Source organism: Saccopteryx bilineata, chromosome 3 (assembly GCF_036850765.1).
Source record: "Saccopteryx bilineata isolate mSacBil1 chromosome 3, mSacBil1_pri_phased_curated, whole genome shotgun sequence".
Classification (NCBI taxonomy): Eukaryota; Metazoa; Chordata; class Mammalia; order Chiroptera; family Emballonuridae; genus Saccopteryx; species Saccopteryx bilineata.
In genome coordinates this window covers 42,504,286-42,516,717 of record NC_089492.1, presented here as the reverse complement: position 1 = coordinate 42,516,717, position 12,432 = coordinate 42,504,286, and the positions used below count along the sequence as shown (strand labels likewise).

Below are 12,432 nucleotides of genomic sequence, written 5' to 3'. Positions count from 1 at the left end.
GCCCTGGGAGCTAGGGATGGCTCCATGGCCTTGCCTCAGGTGCTAGAAGAGCTTGGTTGCCTAGCAATGGAGCAGCAGCCCAGACGGGCAGAGCATCACTTGATAGGGCGCTTGCCAGATGGATCCCGGTCTGGGTGCGTGTGGGAGCCTGTCTCTCTGCCTCCTCACCTCTCACTTAAAAAAAAAAAAATTAGAATTACCACATGAGCCAGCAATCCTAATTTTGTGTATATACCTCAAAGAATTGAAAGGAGGATCTTGAACAGATAATTATACATCCATGTACATTGCAGCATTATTCACAATGGCCAAAAAGTGGAAGTAATTTATGTCCTTCAACTGATGAACAAAATGTGGTGTGTATATATATATATATATATATATATATATATATATATATAATGAAATATTATTCAGGCCTATAAGGGAATATCTACATATGCTACTAGACTGATGAATCTAGAAGACATTATGCTAAATGAAATTACCAGTGATAAAAAGATACTTATATAGGTTATCTAGGCAAATTCACAAAGTAGAACAGTGGTTGTTAGGGGCTGGAGATGGGAATGACAGTTGTTTAATGGCTACAGCATTTCAAATTTAAAAGTTCTGGAGATTGTGTAACAATGTGATATATATTTAATCCTAACGAACTGTATGCTAAAAAATGATGAAATGGTATATATTTTTACCATAATTATAAACATTTAAAAAATTTATTGATTTTAGAGAAAGGGAGAAAAAAAACATCGACTCTTGTTTTACCCACTCATGTATTTGTTGGTTGATTCCTGTATGTGCCTGTGGATCAAACTTGCAAGTTTGGTGTGAGATGATGCCCCAACCACTTGAGCCACCATACCACTAGAGCCACCCAGCTAGAGCTATAAACAATTTTAATGTACAATTAAGTTTAAACACACACACTTCTTTTTAAAGAGAGAGAAGCAGGGAGAGACAGGAGCACCAAGCTGCTCCTGTATGTGCCCTGACTGGGGACAAACCAGCAACCTCTATGCTGCGGGAGGATGCTCCAACCGACCAAGCTAACTGGCCAGGGCTTAATTTTTTAATTGATTTTTAGAGAGAGAAAGTGAAGGGAGAGAGAGGGGAGGGGGAAGGGAAACATTTGTTGTTCCACTTAGACATGCTCAATCTTTTTCAAAAAGTTAAAAGATGCATCAGAACTGGACCCAGCAGTCTTCCGTGGTATCAATCAGCTGAAGCTGAAGAGTGGATTGTTACCACTGCAGGCACTCTCCAAGGCTAACAGAAACATCTCTGCCAGTTTTCTCCCTAGTATTGAGGCCAAAATATCAAATGCCAAATCTTCTCGTTTTCACTGGCTATTCTTCACCTGATTCTCCTCTCTCATTTTACTTTCCAGGCCACTGCTAGTGCTTTCTTTTGCTTTCCCTTCTGTAGGTCATGATTTTATAGGACCATTTTAAGATCTGGTTCATTATGATCTAATCTATGAATTCAAGATAAAAATCACATATATAATTATTTCACTTTAGTCCTTATGTAAAAACAATTCCAAAGGTGTTCTTTATGGTCAGACATACAATTGTAACATCAAGTCTTTATTTTTTCACTTAGCTATTTTAAAAATACTATTACTTGGGCCCTGGCTGGTTGGCTCAGTGGTAGAGCGTCGGCCTGGCGTGCAGGAGTCCCGGGTTTGATTCCTGGCCAGGGCACACAGGAGAGGCGCCCATATCTGCTTCTCCACCCCTCCCCCTCTCCTTCCTCTCTGTCTCTCTCTTCCCCTCCCGCAGCCAAGGCTCCATTGGAGCAAAGTTGGCCTGGACGCTGAGGATGGCTCTGTGACCTCTGCCTCAGGCGCTAGAATGGCTCTGGTCACAACAGAATGACGCCCCAGATGGGCAAAGCATTGCCCCCTGGTGGACGTGCCGGGTGGATCCCGGTCAGGCGCATGCAGGAGTCTGTCTGACTGCCTCCCTGTTTCCGACTTCAGAAAAATACAAAAAAATAAATAAAAATACTATTACTTGTAGTGACATCAGCATGTTTGTATCTCGCCTTCAATCTAAAACTAGAAGGACATTTTAAAAAAATTTATTGACTTTAGAGAGAGGGAGAAAAAGAGACAGAAACATTGATCTGTTCCTGTATGTGCCCTGACCAGGAATTGAACTGGCAACTTTCACATCTTGGACGATGCTCAAACTAACCAAGCTCTCCTGCCAGGGCTAGTAGTACACTTGTAACCCAACGAAGTTTTCTATGCTCAGCATACCGGGTTGCCTCAAATATCCACACATTGATAGAGGGAAGAACAGGATGAAGCTTGAAATCCTGGTTTCCCAGACACCATGACTAAGCCTGAAGGCCCAGCAACACAGTAGCGGCAGAGGAGTATGGGTGGCCCCCACAGCATTTCTCAGTAGATGGAAAAGGGGGACAGCAGCAGGGAGGCACTGAAGAATCCAACTACCTCCCCCAATTGTGGCAGTGCTTACACCTCCAGAGAGCCTGAAAGCAGCAGAAGAGGCGTATCTTCCGTCTCCCAGCCATCGCACAGCAGCACCAGCAGCCACAGGGTACCACTCAGGAGTGCAGTGAGATCACAAACTCCACTCCCTACCCCAACCTGTCACATCACACTGCCACAGTAGTGGTGCAAGACCCAGGTGACCAGGACACAGCGGTAACAGCCACCACTCCAGTCACCCAGACAGCAACTGCTACAACCACAGGGCACAATGAATTCCAGGGGTGGGAAACCTGTGTATTTACTACACAGGTTTGTTAAGAAAATAAAAATTGCACTGTAGCACCCCTAATGGCAAAAAAAATTATCAGCCTGCTGAACTGATAATTTTTTAAATTATCAGTTGTTGTTTTTTTTAAACAAAAAAGGGTACCTAAATAAGAAAAGTATTTACTATTTTCACTATTTCAAATTTGGTGGCAGAGGAACATCTCACACACCATGAGCAACCAAGGTTAACATGGTATCACAAAAATAAAACAACACTTCTCCAGAAATAAACTCAAAGTCATGGATGATTGTGATCTAAATGACAGAGAATACAGGCACTGGCCGAGGGGCTCAGCAGATAGTGTCATCCCGGCACAGTGAGGCTACAGATTCAATCCCCAATCAGGGCAGAGAAGCAATCAATGAGTACACAACTAAATGGAGCAATTAAGTGATGCTTCTCTCTCTCTCTCTCTCTCTCTCTCTCCCCCCCCCCGACCTCCTCTCTTCCTATCAATGGAAAATTTTTTTTAAATGATAGAAAATTCAAAATAGCAGTAATGAAAACCTCAATATTTAAGAAAACTCAGGCAGTTCAATGATTTAAGGAATAAAATCAATAAGCTAAAATAAGTACTTTACCAAAGAGATTGAAACTGTAATAAATGAAACAAATTCTGGAGTTGAAAAACTCAAAAAATGAAATAATGTATTAGAAAGCAGTGCAAATAGAACAGATGATATAGAAAGGAGAATTAGTGAGCTCAAAGATAGAAATCGAAAAATTATTTAAGGGACAAGGACAGAAGGTTTTTTTTGTTTTTGTTTTTACAGACAGAGAGAGAGAGAGTCAGAGGAATAGACAGGGACAGACAGGAACGGAGAGAGATGAGAAGCATCAATCATTAGTTTTTCATTGCGCGTTGCAACACCTTAGTTGTTCATTGATTGCTTTCTCATATGTGCCTTGACCACGGGCCTTCAGCAGACCGAATAACCCCTTGCTCAAGCCAGCGACTGTGGGTCTAAGCTGGTGAGCTTTTACTCAAACCAGATGAGCCCACGCTCAAGCTGGCGACCTCGAACCTGGGTCCTCTGCATCCCAGTCTGACGCTCTATCCACTGTACCACCGCCTGGTCAGGCTGTTTTTTTTTTTAATGAGTCCATCTGATTCCATTAAAAAGAACAACATAGGGCCTGACCAGGTGGTGGCACACTGGAGAGAGTGACGACTTGAATGCCGAGGACACAGGTTCAAAACCCTGAGGTCGCTGGCTTTAGTGCAGGCTCATCTGGCTTGAGTGTGGGCTCCCCAGCTTGAGCATGGGATCATAGACAGGACCCTATGGTCACTGGCTTGAGCAAGGGGTCACTGGTTCAGCTGGAGCCTCCTAGTCAGGGCACATATGAGAAAGCAATCAATGAACAATTAAAGTGCTGCAACTATGAGCTGATGCTTCTCATTGTTCTTCCTTCCTGTTTGTCCATTTCTTTAAAAAATATATATACACACACACACACACGTGTATATATATGTATACACACACATATATAACAAGAAATCAACAAGTCAGTAGATCAAGCAAAGGATCAAATCAGTGATTTGGTATATACATTAGCAGAAAACATCAAATCAGAACTGCAAAAAAAGAAAAAGAATCCAAAAATATAAAAATAGTTTAAGAAGCCTCTGGGACACAGTATCAACAATTGCATTATGGGGGTGCAGAATGAAGAGGGCAAGCAAAAAGTTGAAAACCTATTTGAAAAAAGATAAAAATTTTCTCTAACTTGCCTAAGGAAGTAGACACAAAAGTTCAGGAAGCACAGTCTTAAAGAGGCCCACTCCAAGATACATCATAATTAAAATGCAAAAGGTTAAAGACAAAGAGAATATTAAAAGCAGCAAGGGAAAAGCAGTTAAATTACCTACAAAGGAGTTCCCATACGACTGTCAGCTGATTTTGCAACAGAAACTTTGCATGCCAGAAGGGACTGGCACAAATTATTGAAAGTGATGAAAAGCACCTACAACCAAGATTAACACATACTAGCAAGGCTGTCATTTAGAATTAAAAAAAAAAAAAGAGATTCCCAGACAAAAAAAGCTACAGGAGTTCATCACCACCAAATCAGTATTACAAGAAATGTTAAAGGGTCTTCTTGAAGAAAAGAAAGATATAAATAATAAAATGGCTATAAATATATATCTATCTTCAATTATTTTAATATAAATGGGTTAAATGTCCCAATCAAAAGACATATGTGGCTGGAGGGATAACAAAACAAGACCCTTACATATGTATCTACAAGAGACATACTTTAGATGGAAAGACACAGACTGCAAGTAAAGAGATGAAAAAAAGTGCTTCATAAAAATGGAAATAAAAAAGAAAAAAGCTTGGGTAACAAGTTATTCTATACTGCTCACAAAAATTAGGGGATATTTTATCACTTCATATTTACTTTGAAATATCTGCTAACTTTTGTGAGCAGTATACATAAAATAGACTTAAAAACGAAGGCTTTAAAAAACTGAGCCTGACCAGGTGGTGGCTCAGTGGATAGGGTCAGACTGGGATGTGGAGGACCCAGGTTCGAAACTTTGAGGTCGCTGGCTTGAGCGTGGGTTCATCTGGTCTGAGCAAGGTCTTGAGCCCAAGGTCGCTTGAGCAAGGAGTCACTTGCTCTGCTGTAGCCTCCCCCCCACCGTCAAGGCACACATGAGAAAGAAATCAATGAACTAAGGTGCCGCAACAAAGAATTGATGCTTCTCATCTCTCTCCCTTCCTGTCTGTCCCTATCTGTCCGTCACAAAAAAAAAAAAAAAAAAAAAAAAAGGAGACAAAGAAGGACCCAGTAATTCCACTTCTGGGTATTTATCCATACAAATCCAAAACACTATTCACTGCAGCATTATTTACAACAGCCAAGATATGAAAGCAACCTGTGTCCATGACATGAACAGACCTAGTGTGTACTGTGCTGAGTGAAATAAACCAGACAGAGGACAAATGCCATGATTTCACTTATACATGGAATGTGAAAAAGAATGTACGAATAAGCAGAACTGAGGCAGACTCAGATATAGAAAACATTTTGATGGTTGCCAGATAGGAGGGTTGGAGGGATGAGTGAAAAAGGTGAAGGGATTAGGAGTACAATTTGGTGGTTGTAGAATAGTCAAGGGGATGTAAAGTATAACAGGAAACACAGTCAATAATATTCCAATAACTATGCATGGTGTCAGATAGGTATTAGATTTATCAGTGACCACTTTGTGGGTTATACAGATGTCTAATCACTGAATAGTACACCTGAAACTAATAAAATATTGCATATCAACTGTAATTGAAAATCTTTTTTAAATTAGGAACTAACTAGCTAACATGATTTTTTTTTTTTTTTTTTTTTTTTACAGAGGTAGAGATAGACAGGGACAGACAGACAGGTACAGAGAGAGATGAGAAGCATCAATCATCAGTTTCTCGTTGCGACTTCTTAGTTGTTCATTGATTGCTTTCTCACATGTGCCTTGACTGTGGGCCTTCAGCAGACCGAGTAACCCCCTGCTGGAGCCAGCGACCTTGGGTCCAAGCTGGTGAGCTCTTTGCTCAAGCCAGATGAGCCCGCGCTCAAGCTGGTGAGCTCGGGGTCTCGAACCTGGGTCCTTCCGCATCCCAGTCCGACGCTCTATCCACTGCGCCACCACCTGGTCAGGCGCTAACATGATTTTTAATCCTGTTTCCATATTTTTTTTAAAATTCATTTTAGAAAGGAGAGGGAGAGACGGAGAGAGAGAGGAGAGACAGAGAGAGAGAAGGGGGGAGGAGCTGGAAGCATCAATTCTCATATGTGCCTTGACCAGGCAAGCCCAGGGTTTCGAACCGGCGACCTCAACATTTCCAGGTCGACGCTTTATCCACTGCGCCACCACAGGTCAGGCTCCATCACTTTTGAGTCAAGCTTCAGCTTTCTACATTTGTAAAATTAAAATAATACCTCTTTTGCTGCACTGTTATAAAGACTGAGTAAATGTATGCATGCAAGGGATAATCAACACGTTGAATTCCTTCCCTTCTTGTTTATGTAAGATCCTTAATCAGCACATTATAATTTACTAATTTTAGAGAGACAGAAGGAGGGAGAGGAGACAGATTTGTTGTTCCACTTACTTATGCACTCATTGGTTGATTCTTGTATGTGCCCTGGCCAGGGATTAAACCCCACAACTTTAGCATATTGGGACAATGCTCTAACCAACTGAGCTCCCTGGCCAGAACAATCAGGGTATTTTTAATCTGCATGGTATTACTTTGCTTCTACAGTAATAATTTATTACTTTGGCTGGCCTGAATTCCTGAGTGTTACACTAATAGTCAGGTAGTATCTGTAACTGCCTTATATTTCTTAAAGATTATGTTCAATTTAAAGCTAAATAACAAATCAAGAAATGTACCTAGCTCTGGCCGGTTGGCTCAGTGGTAGAGCGTCAGCCTGGCGTGCAGAGGTCCCGGGTTCGATTCCCGGCCAGGGCACACAGGGGAAGCGCCCATCTGCTTCTCCACCCCTCCCCCTCTCCTTCCTCTCTGTCTCTCTCTTCCCCTCCCGCAGCCGAGGCTTCATTGGAGCAAAGATGGCCCAGGCGCTGGGGATGGCTCCATGGCCTCTGCCCCAGGCACTAGAGTGGCTCTGGTCACGACAGAGCAACGCCCCAGAGGGGCAGAGCATCGGGTGGGCCTGCCGGGTGGATCCCGGTCCGTCACATGCGGGAGTCTGTCTGACTCTCTCCCCCCGTTTCTAGCTTCAGAAAAATACAAAAAAAAAAAAAAAGAGAGAGAAATGTACCTACAGTGCTTGCTTCAGTAGCACATATACTGAGGTTGGAACAATACAGAGAAGATTAGCATGACCCGTGTGCAAGTATGACACAAATTATGAGGCATTCCATAAAAAAGTACCTATATTATAGTCATATGTTCTTATTAACAAAGGTAATTACTTTAAAAACAATTATTTTTACAATATTTGCATCAGATATTAGGGACAAACTTCTAATTCTTTCTGTGAAAAAATGAGTATTTACAGATGAACTTAATAGGTTATAAATAATACAGTATTTAGTTACAATATCCTTTCCTTTCCCATTATATGAATATTAGTCTGTAACACTAAGAATTACATTATCTTGGGTTTTTTAAGGCCATTAGTTATGGAAAGATTTGCTTTACTTTTCACTTAAACATCAGAATCTTTATAGCAGAGGTGTTTTTTTCTTTTAGTGAGAGAGAGAAAGAGAGAGAGATAGAGATTGAAAGGGAGAGAGATAAGAAGCATCAATTCTTTGTTCCGGCATTTTAGTTGTTCATTGATTGCTTTCTCTTATGTGCCTTGACTGGGGTTCTCCAGCAGTCAGTGACCCCTTGCTCAAGCCAGCAACCCCAAGCTCAAGCTGGTGAGCCTGAGCTCAAGCCGGCAACCTTGGGGTTTTGAACTTGGGTCCTCAGTATCCCAGGCTAATGCCCTATCCACTGTGAAACCACCTGGTCAGGCTATAGCTAAGCTTTTATTAAAGGTGTTTTCCTAACAAATTTCTATTCACTCACAAATAGTTCAGCAAGACAGATAAAGGATAAAATGAGACTCGTGCACTTCTTTGCACATTTTATGTCAGTTTTATAGGTTCAGTGTGCTTTCTCTTGGGAAAAACAAGGCCATTTTCTGCTTACCTTTACTCCTATATATAAAATTCAGATTTTATTAGATATTTCGGGTTCCCAAAATAACTATTAGGATACACCTCATTTTAGGCTTTAAATAACTGTGTAATAAAATAGCATGTGTAGGTATAAAGCTGAAACACAAAGTATGTACACATTTCTAATGTATAGCAGAAGAGTGTTGTGTTTCTATTTTACATCTAAAAGGGTTCCCAACACCATGCACCAGCACATCTAGTAAATTAACACAAGTGCTACAGTTTATTTTAAATTTTTGAGGTGAACACATCTGTTGGACACAAACTACTGTAAGTTTGAGGTAGTTTACATATTCAAAATTAGCACTGTATTTCCTTCAATGACAGTATATCTTTGCAAAACTGGGTTTTCAGCAGTTGTGATAAAAAGTACTGTGCAAATAGCATAATGGAATAGGAAATGATAATGGCAGTCTCAGTCCAAACTGATCCCAAGTTTGAAAGTTGTGCAGTGTCCATCGTTACTAGTGCTTATAATATAAATTCTTAAGTTGTTTAGACCTGACTGCTTAATAAATGGAAGTATTATGCATTTCTTTGTCCTAGATGTGCTGTAAAAAGAAATTACTGTAACACTAAAGGGCACCATGAGCCTTGGCCCAGTACTCAGTGGACAGAGTGCCATGCCAGTGCACTGAGGTTAATCACTGGTCAGGGCACATATGAGAAACAACCAATGAGTACAAAACTAAATGGAACTAAGTAGAACGAGTTGATGGTTCTCTCTCTCGCTCGCTCTCTCTCTCTCAAATCCAAGGAAAAAATATTTTAATATTAAATAGGTTATTTAAAAAAAATAAAATAAAGGGCATCATGAGCAGAGAAAGTATTGAGAACATCTGTGGTGTAGGCAAGATACACACTAAGACAAAAGTCATTTCCATCATTCATTTTCTACCTAAGAAATTTTTAAAATAAGTCTTATAAGGAGAAAAAGATATATAAAAACATACATACAAAGTTTGGATTTTTATTGAAATCTTGTGTTAGGTATCAAACAAAATCTGCTTTCTTCAGATAAAAATATTCTCTCAGATGTCTCCAGATAACTGCTAAGTCTAAATTGGTCCTTCAATGTCTTATTTTATTTTTGTTGTCATGAAATGCTCATATACACTTAGGATATTCCCCCAGAATTTTTATCGTGTAAAGGACCGTACATGACGACCTCTACCACTGCCTCCACTAACAAACTTTCCTCTTGAGCCTCCACTGCCACTATTTGCACTTGCCCAGGAAGGTCCAAGACCCCCACGACCTCTGGAAGCACGGTCACGAGGACTTGGGCGGTAGCCTGTAAAACAAAGAATACAGTAGTTAGTTGCAATATCCTTTTCTTCCCCATTATATGAATACTCATCTATACACTGAGCTCGAACCAAGATAGAAATTACTTTGCTTTTATAAAATTCATGTACAAGTTCTGTGAATGTGTAAAAGACAGTGTGAATTGTTCTCTTTAAATAGGTACATTGTTTTATAGGTTAGAATATTTCAAACAAAGCTGTTAAGGGTTATATGCTTATATACATATGATAATACCGTAACCAGAAATACAATACACTTTATGAAGAGACCTCTGTTATGAAAATACTTTGGTCAAAAATATATCTTAAAGATTGGCTTTCATTATTGAAATATAAAAACAGAGAACATCACCATGAAACTGCAGGTTGTACACAAAGTTCAGAATCTAATATTTTGATTATTTCTATAGAACATGTACATTGGGAATTCATTCCGATATAAAATTAAATTGACTTTAGAATTATATGCATACATTTTAAAATATTCTTCCTAGAATCAGAGTACATGACATTCAACAATTTGAAAAAGATTATTCACCTCCTTCTCCTAGCAATATCAAGTAGGAAGAATGTATACCTGTAGAACTAAGTGGTCGTAATGGTGGAAGAGGCCCCCTATTAAAATTGCTCTGGCCTCCGCGACTTTCATTGTAAGTTCCTCGAGGAGTATTCTGAGCACTCCAACTAGAGCCTCTTGTTCCCTCCCGACGACTGTAGTTTCCTAAAGGTAACACAATCAAAATATTTTTTCACAATTTCAGTTGGATTAAGGAAGATTGGACAAGTTTTCCATAATCTTCAAAAGTATGCAAAGAGAAACTGAAATTTTTGTAAATGAAATATACTGTAGAGTGGCAGCATCATATGTAGTTAGGAGCAAAAGCTCTGGAGAAAGACTTAACAGACTTCTACCACTTACACTTATGTGTCCTGGTCAGCTGACAGTTTTCTCTTCTGTAAAGTGGCTGTAACACCAGAACCCATGTCATGGGGTTGATGTGAGAGTATTATTTGTCAAGTGCTTCTAACAGTTCCTACACCACAGTTATGTGTTTGCTATTAATGGAAACTCTTATTCTCTTTCATTTCCAACCTCCTCACTCAGCAGCAGGAAAACATGTCATCAATCTACTAGCGAAGTATAATTTCTATGAATAAACTCAGTTTCTAAAATTTTGAAACAATTTAAAACAGATTAAATATAACATTAGGAATCAAGTAGGCAAGAGAATTACTGGTGACAATCTTAAAGAAATTGATAAGTATACCTGTGAAAATAATGTATTAGACACAATTCTCACCGTAAAGAGAAAAATAATTAGCCAAGACTTAAACTCATCACTCATGTACAATTAAGCAAAGGTTAACTTAAAAAATACTTTTCTATCTAATAAAGTACTCTGCAAATAGTACCTCTGGTCTAGAGGCAGCTTAACTGTAGTCAGAGAAAAATACTTCAGCTGACTCACTACCACCTTAATCACTTCTATTCAATATTCTAACCCAGCGACTTTCAACCTTTCATCTCATGGTTCACATAAACTAATTACTAAAATTCTGTGGCACACCAAAAGGAATCCTTTTTTTTGTGGTTCATCTGACCAAAAAAAAAAGTAATTTTGATTCATACACACTGAACATCTATTGCTGCTGTCACTTTTTTATTTGACAATCTAAGGCAGCGAGCGGTTCTCAACTTGTGGGTCGATGACTTTAGGCGACCCCTGTGTTTTGGTCCTTCGACCCTCGCCGGGGTCACGACCCACAGGTTGAGAACCGCTGATCTAAGGGAAAAAAAGGTCCGTCTGTACCTGACTAAATAGTCAAACACTGCATGCTTTGAAAATTATTCCAGCACACCCACTGAAAATCGTTGTCCTAATCCATTAGAGAACAAATGTAAGTAGTCACCTTTTGAGGCAGGCGGTGTGAAAAACCTATTTTGACTGTGAAAAGCACCCCGTCCTCCTCGATTGCCTGAAAAGCCACCACGAGAAGAAATCTTCTGTGATACTTTGAGTGGCCGTTTTGGTGGAGGAATTCCATCTTGAGGAACCACTTCTTTACTTTCAGCTGCAACAAAGTCATCCACATGCATAGATGGTGGTCTGCTTGTGTTCTGTTTTCTCTGACGAAAAATATCATGTGGTCGTATACCCTGTCCAAATCCTCCCCTGCCCCTTCCTCTTGGTGGTGGTACAACATGAGCTCGTTTGGCAGGTTCAATGTATTCAGATTTTCCACTATTAAGACAAAAATACTCGATATAAACATTTTTTAAATATCTATTTCCAACGAAAATGTAAGTCAATCTTCGCAATATTGAAAACTATATTTTAATTATTTCTTATTCCAACTGTGGTAACTTTGTAAAATATAAGAGGCAAATCTTGCTTTAATATGCTTTACTGAACTTTACAGATACTGATTTTTTATAAGCTGAAGGCAAGAAAGATCCTACAGCAGCAAAAAGATTATGACTCACTGAAGGCTCAGATAACAGCACTGTTTAGCAAGCAAATATTTACTAATCTTTTAAAAAAATGGGGAGAAGAGGGGAAGAGAAGGGGACAAGTGGAGAGGAAGGGAGGGAATAGAGGGGAATGGAGGGGAGGGAAGAGAGGAGAATCAACTC

The 12,432-nt window shown here is 39.8% G+C and overlaps 1 protein-coding gene and 1 non-coding gene across 3 annotated transcripts in view; one reads left to right on the top strand and one right to left on the bottom strand.

Moving 5' to 3' along the window:
* The first annotated feature begins 7,585 nt into the window (after positions 1–7,585).
* LOC136332720 (U6 spliceosomal RNA) lies at positions 7,586–7,689 on the top strand. The gene has a single exon (XR_010730879.1). It is a non-coding gene; the product is annotated as a U6 spliceosomal RNA (small nuclear RNA).
* Positions 7,690–8,685: 996 nt separating this feature from the next.
* Positions 8,686–12,432, bottom strand: part of VIRMA (vir like m6A methyltransferase associated) — an 80,544-nt gene continuing 76,797 nt past the window's right edge. For both annotated transcript variants that reach the window (XM_066266051.1, XM_066266050.1), the window contains 3 exons: positions 11,709–12,040; positions 10,375–10,518; positions 8,686–9,784 (listed from right to left, as the gene is read on the bottom strand). In XM_066266051.1, the coding sequence (XP_066122148.1) occupies positions 9,630–9,784; positions 10,375–10,518; positions 11,709–12,040 (631 nt within the window). In that variant the 3' untranslated portion in view covers positions 8,686–9,629. The remainder of the gene's footprint in view (positions 9,785–10,374; positions 10,519–11,708; positions 12,041–12,432) is intronic.